Source organism: Balaenoptera musculus, chromosome 13 (assembly GCF_009873245.2).
Source record: "Balaenoptera musculus isolate JJ_BM4_2016_0621 chromosome 13, mBalMus1.pri.v3, whole genome shotgun sequence".
Classification (NCBI taxonomy): Eukaryota; Metazoa; Chordata; class Mammalia; order Artiodactyla; family Balaenopteridae; genus Balaenoptera; species Balaenoptera musculus.
Genome location: NC_045797.1, coordinates 5290550 through 5312606, shown reverse-complemented (window position 1 = coordinate 5312606; position 22057 = coordinate 5290550). Strand labels below are relative to the sequence as shown.

At 48.7% G+C, this 22057-nt stretch overlaps 1 protein-coding gene across 2 annotated transcripts in view; it reads left to right on the top strand.

The window, feature by feature from the left end:
- Window positions 1–4272: 4272 nt before the first annotated feature.
- Window positions 4273–22057, top strand: part of IL1R2 (interleukin 1 receptor type 2) — a 35137-nt gene continuing 17352 nt past the window's right edge. Inside the window, exons 1-3 of one of the 2 annotated variants that reach the window (XM_036872291.1) lie at window positions 4273–4371; window positions 20443–20570; window positions 21094–21352. In XM_036872291.1, the coding sequence (XP_036728186.1) occupies window positions 4358–4371; window positions 20443–20570; window positions 21094–21352 (401 nt within the window). In that variant the 5' untranslated portion in view covers window positions 4273–4357. The remainder of the gene's footprint in view (window positions 4372–20442; window positions 20571–21093; window positions 21353–22057) is intronic. The other variant, XM_036872292.1, reaches the window with a different exon arrangement.

The window sequence follows — 22057 nt, the reverse complement described above, 5'->3', positions numbered from 1 at the left end:
CCCCACCTCCACGAGCGGCCTGGCAGTGCCCTGGGAGGTCGGCTTCTAGGTTTGTTCTTCTGGACGGGCCACGCCCCCAGCGCCGGCCCCATGTCCCCGGCCCAGAGGTGGAGGGTAAGGCAGAGGGAAGCAGGGGCACAGAGAGGGACAGTGGACCTCGAATCAGAGCAGCCTGCTGAAGTCTCCGGAGCCCACGGCAGAGGGAGGGCTTGGTTTGTGGATGCAGGATGCAACGGTGTGTGTGTGTGTGGGGGGGAATGGGGAGCTCTGCGGCCTTCGGTGGGGAGGCAGTCGGGCCTGGGTGCCCTGGGGAGGGGCTGTAGGCATGACACGGGCCCAGCATCCAGCTGGCCTCTGTCCACGCTCCGGGCCCCGTGGGCAGGATGGGGGGAGAGTGGGCAGTGGCCGTTGGAGTTCTCATCCCTTCGGGTGTCTCTCACTGGAACCAAGGTTAGGAGGAGGAAGCCAGGGAGGCGCTGGAAAGAACTGAATACAAAGCAAAATGTCTCCTGCACCCTCGAACGCTCTGTGCATGCTCTCTACGCCACGCCGTCTAGACAGCCTTGGCCTTTAGGTGTGATGGGCACTGCTCTCTTCCAGGCCACACTTACACAGACCCATTCCCTACACTCTGTAACATCGTCAGGCACAGACTCTGAGAACGGGAAAGGAATCTTCGAGCTTGTCCAGGCTGAATCACCGTCCCCTAAGCACACCAAACTCCTCCTTGGAACCTATGGTTTTGGTACCTTATACGGCAAAAGGGATTTTACAGGCGTGATTAAGTTGTGGATTTTCAGGTGGGAAGATTATCCTGGATTATTCAGGTGGGCCCCACATAGAGTCACAAGAGTCCTCCTAGGAGGGAGGCAAGAAGGTCAAAGAAAAAAGGCCACGTGCTGATGGAAGCGGGTGGGAGGGGGGAAAGGGCAGTGTGCTGGGGCCGCAGTCAAGGAATTGAAGACAACCTCTAGGACGTGGAAGAGGTAAGAGAAGGGTTGTCCCCTGGAGCCTTCAGCAGGACCTCAGCACTGCCAACACCTTGACTGTAGCCCCTTGAGACCATGTCAGACTTCTGACCTCCAGAACCGTAAGAGGATCAAGTGGTATTGTTTTAAGCCGTTGGTGGTGGTAATTTGTTACAGCAGCAAAAGGAAACTAATACAGAACTCATTGACCTCAGCCCTCTCTTTTTACAGCTGAGGAGACTGAAGCCCATTTGTGGTAGATATTTTCCTTTTTAGTTTGCTAATTTGTAAGTTATTTATGAGAAGGGAATGATTTTTCTCCTGCCTCCGTGAATAAGACCAAGTTTTTTTCTGTAATTGTCCTGTTGACGAGAGCAGGCCTTAGAATTTTCAGTTTTATGGGGTCTGATTGCTAAATTGATCCTATAGGTTCGATGACCATATTTTCTTGAATCAAAATGAAAGAACTCTGATCTGATAAGTTATGAGTGGGCTTATGGGGATAATAAGACAGAGGCTATTCCATAAAACGAGGGACAAATAGCCCGCACTGTAATACATGGCGTAGTGGCCAACCCACGCCGTCCTGGCCGCCAACTCCCGTCTCACCTCCCACACCCTCTGCCTCCACAGCACAAGGAAGGAAAGGGGGTGGAAATCTTGCCACAGGGTTTTCAGAGGATGCTGCTGATTTCTGAACCAGAACAGACTTTGAAAAGTCCTCCTGAGTCTAAAAAACAACGACTTATTGCTTCAACCCTTGCAATAGACATCCTGAGTGACCTTCACCTCAAACCTCAGAGGATTTCGAGATACCACGGAACATTCTGTGCCTTGTTTATTTCCCATCAGTTGGTGGAGAAATTGAACCAATTGGTGGCACTGGTGACAGTGGGAACAGGTCAGTGTAGGCCCTGGAGGGGAAGGAGGATGCAGAAAATGTAGCCCTGGAGATATTGCAGGATCGGTTCCAGACCACCACAATAATGCGAATATCGCAATAAAATGAGTCACGTGGATTTTTTGGTTTCCCCATGTATATAAAAGTTATGTTTGGGGCTTCCCTGGTGGCGCAGTGGTTGAGAATCTGCCTGCCAATGCAGGGGGCATGGGTTCGAGCCCTGGTCTGGGAAGATCCCACATGCCGCGGAGCAACTGGGCCTGTGAGCCACGATTACTGAGCCTGCGTGTCTGGAGCCTGTGCTCCGCAACAAGAGAGGCTGCGGTAGTGAGAGGCCCGCGCACCGTGATGAAGAGTGGCCCCCGCTTGCCACAACTAGAGAAAGCCCTCGCACAGAAACGAAGACCCAACACAGCCATAAATAAATAAATTAATTAATTAAAAAGAAAAGTTATGTTTACCCTCTACTGTAACCTATTAAGCATGCAATAGCATTATGTGTAAAAAAGTACATACCTTAATTAAAAAATACTTTATTGCTAAAAAATGCTAACCATCATCTGAGCCTTCAGTGTGTCATAACCTTTTTGCAATCATGTCAAAGATCACAGATCATCATCACAAATATAGTAATAATGAAAATGTTTGAAGTATTTGGAGAATTACCAAAATGTGAAACAGACACGAAGTGAGCAAACGCTATTGGAAAAGTGACGCCAATAGGCTTGCAAAGAGCAAGGTTGCCACAAACCTTCAATGTGTAATAAATGCAGTATCTGCAAAGCGCAATAAAGCAAAGCCCAGTAAACCGAGGTCAGCCTGCACTGCTGCAGGCCGGGGGACTTGTTCTCCGGTGGCTGTGAGTCTGAGGCATTAGTTTTTGAAAGGACGATTCAAACAATTCTTGTGGCTTGAGGATCAAGGTTTCCCACAGAAAAAGCTGAGGTTCTGTAAATTACTCTTTACGGATCACAAGATCAGCAGTTACCCTTCAGCATGGCCAAAGGCACAATGCACGATTTCACTTCCTTTCTTAGGCTCTATTAACGTGGGCTGTCCTATGCTATTTAGCGACTAGGATCTCAACCAAGGCGGGTCAGCTGGATTAATGTGTTTGGCGGACTACAGAGACGGTGTGGAGAGGACTCAGTTATTGACATGCCCTTCATCCTGGGATGACGATGGTATCTGGTGAGATTTACCTGCTCGGGTGAATTCACACCCTTGAGACTTCCTTGGCTTGACCCCAAATGTATAGCTCACTCTTCATTTTACCATGTCAAAATTATGGAACAGAAACAAATATTCCCCCTTCAACTGGTCCTTGGAAAAAGAATAAACACAGATACAAGGTAACATTTACTCTTTGCCCAATAAACTCCTTTTGGGGGTATTTCCAGCTTCCATAAGAACCCCATCATGAAGTTATACACACACTCAATTAAACCAGTGAACTCACCTGTGGTCCCCCTATGTGCCTGGACCTCAATTTTATCTCCTTTAAACTGGAGAATGGATTTGACCATCTCTAACTTTCCATCTTGCTCCAACATTGTTTTTCACAGATATTATTTATCCACCTGAGTTGTGACCCCTGAGAGTTACCTTCCTTGTTAGCAAAAGGATAAAACTAATGCCGATGGGCCCTTTTGACTGTGAGCCATTTGCTCTGCGTTGGAAATTCCTAAGATTTCTCTAAAAGGGTTTCTGTATCTGCCTTTTCACCTGTAAGAGCCTCAGTATCTGAATAAATCAGAAGATGTCATTAAGGTTAGTAACAGAGATTTTTAAGGACATTTGGAAAAGTCCTTCCTTTCCATCCAACAGCAGGGGTCCAGGCTCACCCCCGGGGCTCCGTCCTCTCTAGCTCCACGGGAAGCTCCTTGAGGGGAGAGGCACATTCATTATCACCTTTGGGGCTGCTGGGCGGTTGGGAGACACTGGTTTTGTACAGACATGAATTTCCATCTCTATTCAGTTAGCCAAATCCCACACACTATAATAAATACTTAGAGAGTCACCCCCTTCCTTTGCTAACATCTAAACATCACGTAAGACTGGCAGTGGGGCTCTTCTAACCCTAGAAGGACTTCATGGGGGAAACAGCACAAACCTCGCTGGTTAAAGCCCCAGAGTCCTCCTTTTCTCTTTAATGGGGCCGTGGTTAGGCAAAATACACATCACTTTAAAACCACCTCGCAGCTGGAAGTACGTAACTTTTAGCGAGTCACAAAAAATAGGGAAACTTACACAGAGTTTCCTTGGCCACTTCCGCATCTGAGTGATCATGCACCCAGCGCTACAGCCGGGACGGCGCTCCCAGTGAGGAGGGAAAAGGTGTGTTCACAGCCACCCAGTTGGAGGAGTGACACAAGCCCGATTAGGAAATCCCTGGACAATGAGAATATAAATTCCTGCCAGACCGCTGAGCTCCCACTGAAGGTGAAAAGCCTGGCAGCCATCCCAGGAGACAAGCACCAGGCAAACGATGCAGAGCTGCAGGTAAGAGGGGAGGAGGGAAGGGAGGGCGACTGACCTGGGAGTCAGGACTCCTGGGCTCCGTCACTTCTGGAGGGCACCTCAGGAGGCTTTCCTGATGTCTCCAGACCCCAGGTGCCTCCTCCATGTGACTTTCCTCATCTCTGTGACCTTCTTCACCTGCGTGAAAGTGACCTTGACCTTTTGGGGCTTCAGTTTCTCTATCTGTCAAAAAAGGGGCTGGATTGGAGGATTTCTAAGGACCTTCTATGATTGGAAGTGACCGGCAAAACTGCTGCGGAATCAGTAAGAGGAAAGGAATTGCTGAGAGGGTTTGTGTCCAGCTCAGGGGAGGCTGTGCCTCTGAGACTTACACTGAGTTTAGAGGCTTTCCTCTTCGGAAGGATCATGGGATGCTTTCTAAAGTATGAGTAACGTTTCTAATGCCTGAGGTCTCCGTGTTGGCCGATCACCAACCCTCACGGCCGTCTTGGAGGAGTAGCAGGCAGAGTGTCACGAAGTGTGAGTCCCAGAGGCTAAAGCGTCCGGGTTCAAGTCCAGCTGTGCCTGTTACTGGCTGTGTGATGTCACGCACCTGTTCCTATAGTAACTGTCTTTTAAAAATCCTGTTCTCCATTGAATAAGTATCACTGAATAGAGATGGTCCACCCAGTGGCCAGCAGCTCACCAGTAATCAATAGCCAGGAAGTGTTAAGCTTATCTTTATCCCTTGCTTCATTCCTGTGAAGTAATAATAAAACTGGGTGTGATTCTTTAAAAAACTCATTTTTACCCTCGATTATAACTAAGTAACCCATGCAGTTTATTTTCACCCTCCCAGCGCCTCGGTCTCCCCATCTGTAAATCGTGATGCTGATGGTGAGGATCACAGGTGGAGGGAAGGGTATATGAATCTGAATCACGTGGAGCTTTAGCATGGTGCTGGGCACAAGGGGTGTGCTACCTAAACGGTCCAGTGGTTAAGACTCTGCACTTCCAAAGCAGGGGGTGTGGGTTCGATCCCTGGTCGGGGAACTAAGATCCCACATGCCGTGCGGTACGACCGAAAAAAAAAAAAGCTTGCTCTCTGTATTAGACGTCCTCCCTCTCGAATCCCACTCCCCTTTGGAGGCCTTTCCTCTTCCCGGCGCCCAGCTCCCTCGGGAGCCCCTGGTCCCACTCTGCCTCTAATGCCGTGTGATGCTAGTTGGGGCTTGTCATCCTTCTGAATTTCCTCCTGTAAACTGAGGCAGTTGAGTGACTTGACCTTCTGCGTCCCTCCGGCAGCTCGATGTCAGCGGTGGGATGCTGGGGCATCCCTCCCGGCAGCCCATTCCGTACCCCCCAGCTCACCCTTCCCTGAGCTCCACCTCCCCAAGAAAGCGGGGGTCCCTCTTCACCAGCTCGAAAAGGGGGTCTCCTCCTGCGTGCACGGTAGAAGGGGCACTTCCCCTCAAACCTCATTACAGTCTTGCCCATATTTTAATTGTATGTTCCACTTTTTAGCCTGTCTGGTTATCGTAACAGGCAAGAAAGGGAGCTTGGTCGGGGTCAGGGGGCTGTGAGGATGGTCCCCGCACCATTTGTTCCCAGCCGGCCCGGGACGCACCCCCCCCCCAACCTTTCCACACCTGCCACAGCCCTTACCCTCAATATCCCCACTCCTACCGCACCTTCAAAGCCCAATTGTTTGACAATCGACACCTGAGTGATGACGCACAGCCCCTAGGATAGCAGAGTCTAGTGACAACACGGCTGAAGTAGCGCAAGTATATGGTGTAGTTTCGGGTGGTCTTTTTATGTCACTGTCACCTGCTCTCTATATGGGGACACTTGATCATGACAGTGTCTTCAACCAGTGGTTCTCAAACTTCAGCCTGCTTCATCGTCACCTGAAGGATTTATTAAAACGCATTGCTGAGCCCACTGGGAATTTTGGATTCAGTAGATGTAGGGCTGAGGACTTGCACTCTGAATGAGTTCCCGGGTGATTATGAGGCTGCTGGTCTGGGAGAAACACTTCCTTCGGAGCTGAGAGGAGGTTTCATGTCCAGAAGCAAATCAGCAGGAACAAGTGAGTACCTCAGAGTCTGAAACTAGATCTCAGTTTCCTACCAATTTTGTTCTCCACCCACGAAGGACTGCTGCTTCTGCGATCAGCTGATGAGCCAAACCCAGTGGGGTCACAGGAAAAATAGTGATGGGGATGGTGTTGGTCTTCCAGCCTCTTAGAATCCCTGCTCCGGTGTTCTTAACCTGGTTGAGCATTAAAATCACCTGGAGAGCTTTAAAAAAAATCTCCGTACCTGGGACCAATTACGTCAGGAACTTGGGGGGGTTGGGGCCCAGGCAGCAGTAGTTTTTAAAGCTTCCCAGGCAGTTCTGATGTGCAGCTAAGGCTGGGATCCACTGCTCTATTCTACCTCTTATGCGCCTCACTGTTCCACTTGTATAAACTATTTAGGGACTTCTTATTTCTCCCTTCAGAGTCTGTGTTCTAAACCTGTCATGTATCTGATGATTCTCATTAGATAAATGGGCATTTGACTTATCAGTAGCATGAGAATCTGTATGAAACTCCATCTAAACGTTTCTGGAGCATACGTTAGTTAAGAACCTCTGTTTCATTTTAGGCATAAATAATTCCCTAAACACACGAGGTAAATTATTGTGGCACTTGATTGTGGGCCAAAAGAGGCCAGTTTAAAACCAGGATATTATCTTGCCATGTGACTTGGATATATAAGTTTGTTTCTGGACGTTAGTTTCATTCATCTGATGAAATGGATGGATTACAGAGCAGGGGTTCTTTGCTATTTTAAAGAATTTCTGGGAAGTATTCATTCCACTCAAATTTTTCATGAAATGTCAAGAGGTATTTTACGAATGCTTGGGCTTAATTGGGGATTGCTAACCTGAGTGTATTCAGGGGCCAGGCAGTAAGTCAAATCCATGAGGCTGTGAGTGACAGGGCCTATGACCCACTGGAATGAGTTTGTCCCTCGAAAAAGACAATCAATGAAAAATAACACCACCACTCAAGCTGAAAAAATGCATATCCACAAGTTGAACAGGCCTGTGACCCCCAGTTTGTGATTCCCAGATTAGCTTTGACTATTTGTGACAATCTGATCACATCACCCCTAGGTTAAAGGGATGAGGGCCAAGTCCTGGCCCCATAACTTCTATTTGTATTTCCTTGGAGGAGTTATTTAACTTCTGTGAGCCTCAGTGTCTTTATCTCTAAAACGAAAATAATAATATCTAGTTTGTAAAGTATTGGGAAAATTAAAAGAAATCCTACATGTCAAGACTTTGCCCAGTGCCTGGCACATGGTGGATGTTCAATCAGTGTTAGTTATCACCACCATCCTCAATATCCTCACCACCATCACCAACCTCAGTATCATCACCTTCCTCACCATCATCACCATCCTCACCATCATCACCTTCCTCACCATCCTCACCATCCTCAGTATCATCACCTTCCTCACCATCCTCACCATCCTCAGTATCATCACCTTCCTCACCATCATCACCATCCTCAGTATCATCACTTTCCTCACCATCATCACCATCCTCAGTATCATCACCTTCCTCACCATCATCACCATCCTCAGTATCATCACCTTCCTCACCATCATCACCTTCCTTACCATCATCACCATCCTCACCATCATCACCTTCCTCACCATCATCACCATCCTCAGTATCATCACCTTCCTCACCATCATCACCTTCCTCACCATCATCACCATCCTCAGTATCATCACCTTCCTCACCATCATCACCATCATCACCATCCTCAGTATCATCACCTTCCTCACCATCATCACCATCATCACCATTCTCAGTATCATCACCTTCCTCACCATCATCACCTTCCTCACCATCATCACCTTCCTCACCTTCCTCACCATCATCACCATCCTCAGTATCATCACCATCCTCAGTATCATCACCTTCCTCACCATCATCACCATCCTCAGTATCATCACCTTCCTCACCATCATCACCAACCTCAGTATCATCACCATCCTCACCATCATCATCATCATCATCAGATTATGAGGTTCTGACCTCACAATTTCAGAAACCACTCTGAAAGGGCTGGGGTGATCCGGATACAGGGATTTAATATTGTCTCTACTCTTAATCCATGTGGGTATCTGCCTACTTCATTTAAGGATGAGCCAGTCCTTACGATCAATGCCTCTCAAATCACCTGGGAGTCTTGTTAAAAGGCAGATGATTCTGATTCCCTAGTTCTGGGGTGGGGCCTGAGATTTTGCCTTTCTCACAAGTGATGTCCATGATGCTGGTCCAGGGACCACACTTTGAGTAGGAAGTCTTTAGAATATTCGAGATGAGGTTTTCTTATTTGGGAGCAAGGAAGTCAATGTATGGCTTTGGATGTGTCCTAAATTTTCTAGAGCTAGTATTCATCAGCATGTTTTCTTGACTGTGGTTGGCAGAATTCTAAGGTGCCCCCCACTGAGCATGCCTTGTGCAGCCGTCTCCCCTTGAATGAGGGTGGGTAATATAAACATGATGGGATGTCATTCCCATGATTATGTTACCTTATACAGCAAAGGCGAGGGAATTTTGCAGATGTATCTTAGGTCCCCGGTCAGTTGATGTGAAGGTAATCAAAAGGAAGACCATCCTGGGTGTTCCTGGCACAACCAGCCGGACTCTTTAAAAGAGGGTCCAGGGGTCAGAGCCAAGAGGTCAGAGAGATGTGAAGTAGGTGGTCCATTGGCCCTGAGGAAACAAACTGTCCCGTTTTATGGAGGGGACCCCGGGGCAGGAAACGGTGGTGGCCTCTAGTTGCTGAGAGTGGCCTTGGCTGACAGCCAGCAAGAAAGTGGGCACCTCAGTTGTATAATGTCGAAGAGCTGAATTCTACCGTAGCCCCAGGGACGTGGGACAGGACCCCAAGCTTTGACGTCCACCCGTGGGACCCTGAGCAGAGTCCATCCAAGCAGAGGCCGACCTTGGACCCACAGTGATGTGAGCTAATGACGGGGCTTGGTTTCAAGTCACTGAGTTTGCGGTCCTTTGCTCCAGGGCAATAGAAAACGAACACAGTGTCCTTATTCTTCTCTTTGATTGCGGTGCATACCCTCCGGGTTACACTGCAACGATAAGCTACAACATCTCAGTAGCTTAATCCATCACCTTGCTCACATCACGTCACTGTCTCAGGGCAGCTGTGTCAGACCGTGACGGCCCCTCACAGCTACCTGAGGCCAATTTCAAAAGAGAATTTGTTAGACTACCTGTCTGCCTCAGATTGTTTTGACACAGTGCTGGTGTGGAAAATCTGTGTTTCTCCTATTTAACAGAAGGAAAAACAGATGTTCAGAAACAAAGGAGTGGCTTCATGGATGGAAGTAAACCTCAGCCTCCTATCAGGGTGGCCACCAGCCATGAACAGAGGCACCATCCTTGAACAAGGGTGGCAGAAGAGAGGGCTGGAGGGTGGGGTACCGGAAATGAAACACCTGGAGGTGACCTATGTCCTTCCCGTGTCCTTCCCACGATAACCAGTCATGTGGCCATGCCTAATTCAAGGGTGCAGAGAAGTGAAATCCTTTGTGCACCCCAAAGTATCACAGGTCCAGATGTTGGGAACCTGAGCCTCTCATATCATGTTGCTGGGGAGGAAGCAGGATTTCAGATCGGCCAGCTTCAGGATGCTCTCCTTGCACCAGGGATGAAGTTGGCTGCCCCGGCATCCTCCTGGGAGAAGCCAGAGGGAACACGTGTGAGAGGGAAATGCTCCCCCCCCAGCTCCAGAGAAGAGCAAAGCGTTTCTTAATGGGACTTTCTGGGTCTGTGGAAAACCCAGTCCATCTGGGATGTCTTCAGGCTGATGACTGGGGTTGCTTGTGCCCAGGGATTTCCCCACACCCTATGGCTCAAAATCGCTTGGGTTTCCTATCGTGGTTGGCTTTCTTGGCTTGTTTTTTTATCTGCTCTTGTGGCCATGCTGGGCCCAGGGCTGGGGAAAATTGTGCCTTCTGTGACCCTCAGAGGACAAGCCATTCTAGCTGGACATATTTTCCAGGGAGTGAAAGATGATCTTTCAAAGCATAAAAAGAAAATCTCATCTGTTCTGACAACTTAATTTTGGGAGGAAATATTTCTAAAATATATGTATTGTGGTGCACATTTGTAGTCACTGCAAGTCGATGTCACAAAAATGTGCCTTTAATAACTTTTCTAATAAGAATCTCGTTTGGCTCCTGAGGCCTCTTTCTCGGAGGAAAGGGGAATTTAAGCTGCCAGCCTAGGCTGGTCCAACTCTGCCTCTCTTGGATTTATTTGGTCTCTTTTGGGTAGATGCTCAGTCGCTTAGAGTTTCTGACTTTGCCACCTACTTCTAACCAGGAGTCTGAGAACTGGGGAAGCCATGTCCCCAGGGCATGGTGGGGAGGGCAGCTGGTCCACACTTGCTGGCCTGGGGGGGTCTTCACTGGTTTCCATGGAGATGTTCCTGGACCTGGCTGGTCACGCAGTGTCCTGCTACATCTGCTGCTGAGGTTCATGGCTGGGAAAGCCGGGGTCTGGTCTTGCAGGGGCGGCAGAGCCAGTGCAATGGCGGATGTGGCCCCACTGTGCCCCTTGCTGGCTCCATGGTCCTCTGCGTCCCTTGGCCGTGGCCTCACTTCTCCCCTGGCTTAGACTGGCCACCTGCGCAGGTGGTAGCCCAAATATTTACCAACCCGCAGGGCAGGAGTACCAACCAGTCAGAACAGGTGCTGCCCTTTGTTGCGTTACCATGAGGATCTCAGGGGATCCCCTGGAAAGGTAGAGGGTGGAGAGTTCAGGGCTTAAGTGGGTGGTTATTTACCAACTGGTAAAGACATGTTTCCACAGTTGGCCACACTGCTCCTTAGGGACTGAATGTCCTGAAGCCTCTAGGTCACCTGTCCATCACGGCAGCCCCATATCAGCTCAGATCTCAGTTTAGCCCCCCATTGTCCACTGGAAGCACAGGGGAGATCTGAATCTCCTCCCCATCAGCAAAGAACTGAGGCCAGCAGGGAGCTAACCCTAGCATCCCTCTACCTAAGTAGGCCATGCCATTATCTCCATCCTTCCCTGGAGCCCCCATCTTGGTAATGGCTCCTTACTTTACCCCGGTGGGATTCCTCTAGGGACCCAATTTGAAAGCAGAGGAAAAGCCCCTCAGCTTTCAGCTTCCCCCTCTCTTCTGCCCTCTGTCTCTTTGCACTCAGGTTTTGAGCCCGGAAGTGGGGGCAGAACCTACTTTCCCTACTTAGACATCCCCTATATCCACTTCCTTCTCTCCTTTCCAAGGAGGCCTTTGCTCTTCCCCTTTCTTGGGGCCATAGTGGCTGAAGACTCAGAGGTAACAAGCAGGGAAATACCTTGGAAGGTAATTAGCATGTTATCCTCATCACATACGTTATTCACTGTCACATCCTCGAGAAAGAAGGTCCTGTGCAAAATTTAAACTGTTCTTCATGATTCAGGGAAATCATCATGGACATCAACTGTTTTGTGCTGGAACACCTGGATACCCTCAGTAGGACACAGAGAGGTGGAGGGGACCGTTTGTGTCTGCTCGTAAAGGCCTCTGATTGCTGTGCTCTTTGGTTCTTGCATCTGTCTCAGTAGTTTTCCTTCTCTCCTCTGTTATTGGGTAACTGGCTGCCACGTCTTTGTGGGTGCGTATTCCCACATCAGCTCTCTCCCTCTTTCTGATTTGCTACCTCTTCTCTGCTTCTGATAGAACATTCTGGTCACCTATCACTGCATAACAAACTGCCCCGGAATTGAGTGGCTTACGACAAACATTTTATTGTAACTCACATACTCCATAGGTCATGAATTTGAGAGGGGCTTAGCTAGGCGGTTCTTTTGCTCCATGTGTTTCACTTGAGATCAATCAGTGGTACTCAGCTGGTGAGTGGACTCGGTCTGGGGAGCCTAAGATGCTTCACTCGCATGGCTGGGGCTGGGCTGGGACGGTCGGCCTGACCCCCTACACGTAGCTTCCCTCCAAGCAGGTCTCAGGGCAGTTGGACAATTTACACGGTGCCTGGCATCCCCCAGAGCCAGCATCCCAAGGAAGCCAGGGGGAAGCTGCATGGCCTTTTCTGACTTAGCTTCAGTGTTCACTCAACACCATTCTGTTGGTTAGACTTAAGTCACAGTTGGCCCACATTCAAGGGACCCCTTGACAAGTTGGACTCCACCTTTTTAAAAAATACTTATTTATTTATTTTGGCTGCGTCAGGTCTTAGTTGTGGCATGTGGGATCTTTCATGGCGGTGCACAGGCTCTTCCTTGCAGCGCACGGGCTTCTCTCTAGTTGTGGCACGCAGGCTCAGTAGTTGCAGTGCGTGGGCTCTCTAGCTGTGGCACGTGGGCACCAGAGCGCGGGCTTAGTTGCCCCACGGTATGTGGGATCCAGTTCCCCGACCAGGGATTGAACCCATGTCCCCTGCATTGGTAGGCGGATTCTTAACTACTGCACCACCAGGGAAGTCCCTGGACTCCACTTCTGATGGCAGAGTAGCCTGGTCACATAACAGAAGACAATAGGGAGATATTGTTGTGGCCATCTTTACAAAATACGATCTGCCCCTCTGAGAAGCAATAGCCACATTCGTACGAATAAAGAGAGGTTCTGAAAGAGACTTTCACATTTCTTCTGTGAGTCAAATAGACATGACTTGGTGCCAGGATCCTATTGACTGTCTTTCAGCCGTTCAAGTTTTTTTGTCCTGGTTTCTTTTATCTGTGTTATATTTTAGATGGTCATGTTTTCTGGATAACTGGTAATTCAAATATCTGCGACATCTATTACTCTCAGATTACAAGGGTTGAAAGCAACATTCATTTCAAAGGGTGTGCATCTGCCCATAACCAGTCTCCTGTCCCATGCCAGCACAGGGCGTCCAGATACTAGTTCACGTTACCCAATGAGTAGCCCCACAGAGCTGAAACTCCAGTACCCAGGACAACTCAGGAGTCTTGAGTCCTGGTTTCGCCAGTTGCTAGCTATGGGACCTTAAGCTAGTGAGTTGATCCAATTCAGTGGTTATCTGACTGAGCCCCTGACTTGGTGCCGGGGGCTCTGAATGACTTGGGCTCACTGGGAATGCAAGGTGTGAATGCAGGACCTGATGGAGAGGGAGGAAGAGCTGGGCTGATTTGCTGAATCTCTTGGTTAATGGTTCCTGGGGCAGAAGTTGGTCAAGTTCAAAAGGTTTGACAGCGAAAGGGTGATTTTATTTATTTTTTTTTTTTAAAATTTTAAAAAATATTGTTGACGTATAGTTGATTTACAATGTTGTGTTAGTTTCAGGTGTACAGCAAAGTGAATCAGTTATACGTATACATATATCCACTCGTTTTTAGATTTTGTTCCCTGAGAGGTCATTACAGAGTATTGAGCAGAGGTCCCTGTGCTATACAGTAGGTCCTTATTAGTTATCTATTTATAGATAGTAGTGTGCATATGTCAATCCCAATCTCCCCAATTTATCCCTCTCGTCTCCTTACCCCCTGGTAACCATAAGTTTGTTTTCTACATCTGTGACTCTATTTCTGTTTTGTAGATAAGTTCATTGGGAAAGGGTGATTTTTTTTTTTTAACATCTTCAATGGAGTATAATTGCTTTACAGTGGTGTTTTAGTTTCTGCTTTATAACAAAGTGAATCAGCTATACATATACATATACATATATCCCCATATCCCCTCCCTCTTGCGTCTCCCTCTCCTCCTGCCTATCCCACCCCTCTAGGTGGTCACAAAGCACGGAGCTGATCTCCCTGTGCTATGCGGCTGCTTCCCACTAGCTATCTATTTTACGTTTGGTAGTGTATATATGTCCATGCCACTCTCTCACCTCGTCCCAGCTTACCCTTCCCCCTCCCCGTGTCCTCAAGTCCATTCTCTATGTCTATGTCTTTATTCCTGTCCTGCCCCTAGGTTTTTCAGAACCCTTTTTTTTTTTTTTTTAGATTCCATATATATGTGTTAGCATACGGTATTTGTTTTTCTCTTTCTGACTTACTTCACTCTGTATGACAGTCTCTAGGTCCATCCACCTCACTACAAATAACTCAGTTTTGTTTCTTTTTATGGCTGAGTAATATTCCATTGTATATATGTGCCACATCTTCTTTATCCATTCATCTGTTGATGGACACTTAGGTTGCTTCCATGTCCTGGCTATTGTAAATAGAGCTGCAATGAACATTTTGGTATATGACTCTTTTTGAATTATGGTTTTCTCAGGGTATATGCCCAGTAGTGGGATTGCTGGGTCGTATGGTAATTCTATTTTTAGTTTTTTAGGGAACCTCCATACTGTTCTCCATAGTGGCTGTATCAATTTACATTCCCACCAGCAGTGCAAGAGGGTTCCCTTTTCTCCACACTCTCTCCAGCATTTATTGTTTGTAGATTTGGAAAGGATGATTTTAAAGAGAAAGATACTTGTTGGCAGAAAGTAAAATAGAAAGAGAGTGCGTTGCCCTTGGTGGAGCCAAGTCTGAACCGTACCAGGTTCTCCCTGGTAAGACATTCAGCCCAAGTGGCCCAGTGCCTGGTTCTGCTAAAGATGGGTCTTCCTGTGCCATGGGTTCCAGTAAGCGACTCTGTCCCCACCCCCCCAACCCCCCCCCGCCCCATCAGGGTCAAGGACATGCAGGTGCTGTCGTTATGACACAGCCGTGCAGACCAGAAACAGTCCCACTGTGCTGCTCCTAATTCCCTTAATTCTGGGGGGAAAGTGCTAGCTTCTCTATTTTCTATAGAACAAAAATAGTTTGTGGACTTCTCTCAAGGGTTCTGCTTTTGCTTTGAGCCAGTACATTTTTCAACAAAATCTGCCTCAAACCTGGTCATGTATTTCCCTGTATCTGAAGCTAGAGGATCTTCCCTACCCCTCAAATGCCTAACATCCTGTGCTTCCCAGAGACTTAGTTCCAAATACTTTTTATTTTGCTTCAGCTTTGAATTAAAAAAAAAAATCCAAGCTTAATTTTGATGTAAATATTTATTTCCCCATAGGTTTCAGAACGTTTTATACCACATGCCTGAAACAACATGTTCAGTTTTTTAGGAATCTATTTTGCAAACTGAATGTGACTCAGCAGTAGGTATAAGCCTGGAGAGTTATTTGTCTTCCTTAAGAGTCAAGATCTGTCACCTTGTTTTTGTGTTTCGGATGACTGTACTGCCTGACTCAGAGATGGACAGTTGCCTGGAACCTTCTGGGAACAAGGTGAAGATAGAAATAAAGAAAAGTTTCATCTTCTGGGTGAATGAAGAGAGAGACTCAAATATACTAGAGAATCAAATTTTTACTCCTTTTAAATGCCTGAAGATTTATCTCTGGAGCTATCGTTTACTTACTTATTTACTCTCAATAAACTTTCAGGTGTTCAGGGGAAAATGTGTTTGTGTGTGTGTGTGTGTGTGTGTGTGTGTGTTTGGGGCCCAGGTGGGGCTAGGGGGCCCAGGTGGGGCTGGGATCCAGGCAGGGGGTTGGGAGGACCAAGCCCCACTTCTTGAACCTATGGGGAAATTAATATTTACATCAAACTTAAGCTTGGAAATTTTTTAAAATTCAAAGCTGAAGCAAAATAAAAAGCATTTGGAACTAAGTTTCTGGGAAGCACAGGGATGGGGGATAACGAGGGGGTCGGGGGCCCAGAGAGAGAGAGAGAAACAGACAGACAGAAAGAAAGAAACAGAGAGAGAAAATGAGAATAAAGCAAAATGTTAAAAATTGGTGAACCGAGGTAAGACACATACTCGTGTTATTATACTATTCCTGCAACCTTTTCGTCTGTTGGAATTGTTCAGAATGAAACTAAAAGGTGAAGTAAACACCTACACACCCTTAGGCTCCATGTGCCACCCTTGAGCAGGAGGCAGACCCAGGGCCACAGGCAGGTACTGTCACCTGGGCCTTAGCGAGGGCCGAGGGGGATGCTGCTCAGGCGCCCTCCCCCCTCCTCCCCCTCCCCTCCCCCTCCCCCCTCCCCTCCCCCTCCCCCTCCCTCTCCCCTCCTCCCTCCCCCCTCCCCCCTGCCACTGGCAACCCTGGCTCAGGCTGGGCCATCAGCATTTTCCACCTTACTGCATTATTTTTCTTTTCTTCAACTCTTCAACCATTTTTTTGGTCATTTTCTTATGCCTGGCCCTGCTTTGCCTCCTATTCTTCTGTGCCCTTACACTGAGTACTGGGAAACGGGGTTATTTGACAAAGGAAAAAATAAAGCCAGAATTGTAACTCAAATACTTGGAACGAGCTGCCTTTAAAACTTCTTTCTTCCAGTAAGAAGGTCACCTCAGATTCAAGCAGAAATGTCAAATTGCCTGTCATTTAAAGACACATTTAAAGAAAATAGGGCAGGAAAATAGCATTTTGCTTGCAAACTTCTGCAAAACAAACTTTTCCCTCTGGGCCTGCAAAGACCGACTGTCTTCCCTCACTACGGCAGTTCTGGGTCCAGCCCGCTGCTGAGGTTTCAGTTACTGAAAATGATCACTGACATGTGCTTGTGGTTTAATCCTCTGAAGCCACTTCCTGAAGAGGTCACAGTAAAGCAGCTATTGTGCCAAAGTCCACAGAGAAGAACGGAGAAAACTGCCTTGGCCGGGGGTCCGGCGGGGGGGTTGGGAAGCCCAGGCGGGACTTGGGGGTCCAGGCGGGGGGGTTGGGAAGCCCAGGTGGGACTTGAGGGTCCACGCGGGGGGGTTGGGAAGCCCAGGTGGGACTTGGGGGTCCAGGCGGGGGGGTTGGGAAACCCAGGCAGGGCTGGGGGTCCAGGTGGGACTTGGGGGTCCAGGTGGGACTTGTGGGTCCAGGCGGGGGGATTGAGAAGCCCAGGCGGGGCTGGGGCCCAGGTGGGGCTCGGGGGTGGATGGGGAGGGACTGGTCCTGGAGGAGAACAACAGTGTAGGATTTCGTTCCACTGGAACAGGGTCCTTGTTGAATCATCAGGGTCCTTACCCCAACCAGATGTGTGATTTTGAGGAGAGGATTAATTAAAGTCCATCTCCCGTTCATCACCTGAAAGGAAAGGGATGGGATGAGATTCCTCGGAGCCCCTCCCAGCTCCCTGGCTTTGTGACAGTTCAGCGAGCAGCCGCCCCGGAGTGGACACAGCCTGACTCTCTGGTGTCAGAGTGATTTTAAACGTGGTTTCAAACCTTCACACAATCAGAGGCTAAGCCTGAGCCTTGGGGGCTGCTTTCACCCGAGGAGAGTTGAGATGCCTTCTCAGGGTCAATGGGCAGAAACGGTTTATTTGAAAGAGTTGAGCGTCAGAAAGAGGAGCAGTGGGAACACCACACGTGACAGAACCCGGCCGGGCTCCTTCCCTGGGGTCCCTGAGATTAGGGATTCGGGGTGAGGATGACAGGAAGCCTGAACATATAAAAGGAGGCAGTCGGGGTGGGGGAGGGTAGCTCCAAAGCCACTGAGGACCAGGCTCCTCTGGTCACCCCACCACTTAAGCACGTGGTCTGCACGTGGCTCAATCCACCCACCATATCCACACTGAGCCGGCAGCAAGGCCGACTTTGAAATGGAGACTTTTAAGTTTTTTGAGGAGACTTTTAGGTTGACACCTTGGGAGGGTCATACATTTCCACTGACATTTCATTGGCCCAAATCTTGTCACGTGGCCACTCCTAGTTGCAAGGGAGGATGGGAAATGTAGTCTTTGTGTGGATGGGGCGGTGCCCAGGTAAGAGTCGGGGGTTCTGTTACTGGGGAAGCCGACTTTGGAGGAGGAAATTAGCACCATCTGTCACAGAAACTATATTTTTGAAGAGTAAGGGCTTTGCAATCACCAATCCTGGGTTTAAACGTCAACCCCCGCGTACTAGCTGTGAGATATTGGCCAAGCTACTTCACCTCTTTATTCAATTGCATCATCCGTAGATTTGGAGAGATATTCACATCATGGGGGCAAAATGAAGGAACAAACGCTCAGTATTTAGCACAGCAGCGGTAACCGTTCCACTGGTCCCTGGGTCAACATCTTTGACTTCATTCATTTACTTGGATGTGTGGTATTGATTGCACGTGGTGTGTTTAACTCCTGTTTCTTTCATGTCCTTACTAGAGAACTCGTGAGTCTGGCTGGGACCAGTATGGTTGGGACGTGATAAGCTAGTCCCTGCCCAAAGAGGACAAAGCAACGTGGTCAATGTTGGTGTGACCTTTAGGCTAAGCAAGTGGCCTGGTGAACCTTGGGTGGGGTTAAAGTTACAGGAAATGTCTGCGTTTCAGGAACACGTGAAGGATAGGACCCTGTAGAAGCAGGAAGAGCTTAGGGGAGACAGCCCGGGGCAGACACCCAACTAAGGGGAAAGTCTCAGGTCCTCCACATCACACCCTGCGCCTCATCACCAGTGGGGGAGCTCAGGACGCAGCTCTGAGCCCCTGCCTCCTGATGGTTCCCCATTGATGGGGAGGGGGGTTACTAGAATGCAAGGGTTACTTCCTCCTTCTGCCAACCCTGCCCTGGCCAGTTAAAAGCCATCTGGTTTTACTGGAGACATTCAGGACTGTATCTGTGCCAGGAACAGGGAAAAAGTCAGACTCCTTCAAGGATATGGGGAGGAGGTACCGGTAAGGATGTTTTTCTGGATTCACTCATCACTCCCAACTCCCTGGTAGACTTTCAATCGTACACATTCCCTGGTAACTTCTGGAACTGGGCACTGTGTAGTCCACGAAGGCTGTGAATAAGACCCAGCCTCTGTCCTCAAGGCCGTCCCCACCCGTGGGAACCAGACAAGTCACAGTGTGGTGGATGGCCTGATTGCTCCCACTTCATTCCCCTCCTGGTGTAACTTTGCAGCTCCTCCCACTACAGGTGGGGGTATTTCCTGGTCCCACAGATGGCAGTTTGGCCACATGTCTTGCTTTGGCCAATGGAATGTGGGCCAAAAAGAGTGAGCTAGTTCTGAGCAAGCAAGGCCTCGAGTGCTTTTGCCCACATTGTTTGAGTTTTGCCATCACATGAGAAGATCACCTCCCAGGAAGTCACTGGTCCAAGGAGAGTGAGACACCCATGGAGCTGACTTGGGTCCCACCTGAAGCTTGGAGCCGAGACTAACTCAGCCTAATCTAGGTCAGCCAAGCTCCATCTGACACACAGACCTGTGAGCAAGAACAAACGACTGGTGTCGTATGGCATTCAGTTTGGGGCTGACTTGTTAACAGTGTTGTTGTGGCAGCAGCTAGCGATACAACAGGCAACTGCGATAAGGCGTGGGAGGGACCACAGGGAGATGCAGAGGGACCACGGGGAGATGCAGAGGCATCTGATACTCCAGCCTTGGGGAGGTTGGTAGGGAGGAATGCTTCGTGAGCTTGTATAAATTATTCACTTTTTGGCCCTCATTTTGCTTTTTCCTCAGGGACACTCTAGATCAGAGGGTATGCTGAATCCCTCAGCATATGTCAGAGTTGTATGTAAAATAGGAGTTAATCCATAAAGACTATAGGAAGAGTTCTCTGACCAGTAAAATATAAGGAACTTTCGACTTCTGGTGATTCATTCACTCATCCCTTCATTCAACAAATAGGAGTTAGGGAAACAGCTGTGAATAAAATAAAGTAGGGTCCTGAGCACATGCAGCTTACATGCTGGAGAGAAGAGACATGGTTAATGATAAACGCCGTAGAGAGCAACAGAGCAGGAAAGGAAACATGGAGCACTGGGGCCGAAGGTGGTGCAACTTTACGGGAAGGTCAGGGAAGACCTCGCCAAGAGTGATGCCTGAGCCCAGACCCTAGCAGTGGCCTTAGGTGAGGAAAGAGCCTATCAGGCAAAGGGGTAGGGAGTGCTAAGGCACGCTTCAGGAGAGAGAAACACTTAAGAGAAAGAACTCCTATTCCAGTGAAAATTGCTGTAGAGGAATAAATTCAAAAATTTGAGTTTTCTTGTTAAAAAATCCAGGCAAAAGGGTTTTGGTCATCAGGGGAAACCTCCAGAACCCACCCCTGGGACCATCCTCAAGGGGTTCTCTCTTTGGGCATCAGTGATTCTTGGTGACCCCTCCTCCATGTCCTCCCCTAGGCTGTGGGGTGCTGGACCTGCGGTCTCCACTTCCTGTGTCCTCCAGAAGTTGCCGGGAGTGATGTTCATCTGGTCCATGTTGATGATGTGTGTCTCTGTCTTCACCATCCAGCCTGAGGAACACATGGGTAAGAAGTGACTCTTTCAGCTGGAGGGGACGTGCCTGCAGCTTCTCTGGGGAAAGGAGTTGCTTCTCTAGGGAGGTTCTGTTGTCCTCAAAAAGCAAGGTGTTGGTAGGTGACGGAGTCTTCCTCTTGCCCGTCTCCTCTGGTGCATGAGCTTGCTCTGGGCATTGGTCATTCCTGCCAAAGGAGCAAACCAAAGAGACCCTGCTTTTGCCCTTGACGAAAGGTGCTTTTGGATTGTAACCGTACGACCTGCTGCAACTAAGCTGAACTCAATCAAGATCAACTCTGAATGATAAGGCATCAACAAGTCAAAAATAAGGCCAAACTTTTTTTTGTCATCATGTGAACCTGACTTAACTTTTCCCACAAAATGTTGATGGGACTTGATAGTAGCCCTAACCTTGTTATTTGGGAGTTTTGAGATCTTTGTGAGAGGAGGGGTTCATGGGGCCCCCACGTTGTCAGGGGCATGTGGCTTCCTTGGATGGACCCAAAGCCTGACTGTGGGTTCTTTGTCCTTCAGTGGCTGCAGGAAGCTGCCAATTTCATGGCAGGCATCCCAAAACCAGGTTCAAGGTAGAAGGGGAGCCTGTGGCCATGAGGTGCCCCCAGGTGCCATACTGGGACTCTGCTAGCACCCACGTCAATGTGACATGGCGTAGAAACGACTCCACCACGATGGTCCTAGGGGAGGAAGAGATGCGAGTGTGGGTCCAGGACGGTGGCCTCTGGATTGTGCCAGCCTCGCGGGGGGACTCTGGCACCTACATCTGCACTGTCAGGTCAGCCCCTCTGGGATGAGGGTGGGAAGGGGGGCCCTTGCGGAATGGATGCTTGCATGACGTTTCCATGACAACCTGGATTTCAAAACCCAGCGCACAGGTGGGAACCCACCTTACGTCCGCGTCACTGTCACTGAAATACCTCCTACCTGAGAGCGTGTCCACAGATGTCCTCATGGCACCCTCTCTCCCTTCACTGAAGTCTCTGCTCAAGTGTCACCTCTATGGAGAGGACGTCCCTGGACACTTTATCTAAAGCAGGACTCCTGTCACTCTCCCCTTACCCTGTGCTTATTTTTCCTCATCTGTCACACATATATGTGTTTTATGTATTTAAGGTTTGTCTACCCTGTTAGAACATAAACTCCAGAGGACAGGGACTTGGCTTGTTTTGTTCACTGCTGAATCCACAAGGACCCGAGAAATAGGTGTAGAACACTGAGTAGAACTGGAGACCCAGGTGAGACTTTAGGAAGAGGTTAATCCAACTGCTTATTGCACACCTGGGGGAACCAAGCTCACTTATAAAGTTCTCCCAGGTGGTGGGTGTGGAGGTGAGGCTGGAACCCACAACTCCTGACATGGGGTGTAGTCTCCTTCCTCTTTGTCCTGTTGCTTTTTTCCCCTTTAATTGTGGTAACATAAGCATAACATAAAATTTACCATTTTAACCCTTTTTAAGTGTACCATTCAGTTGGATTAAGT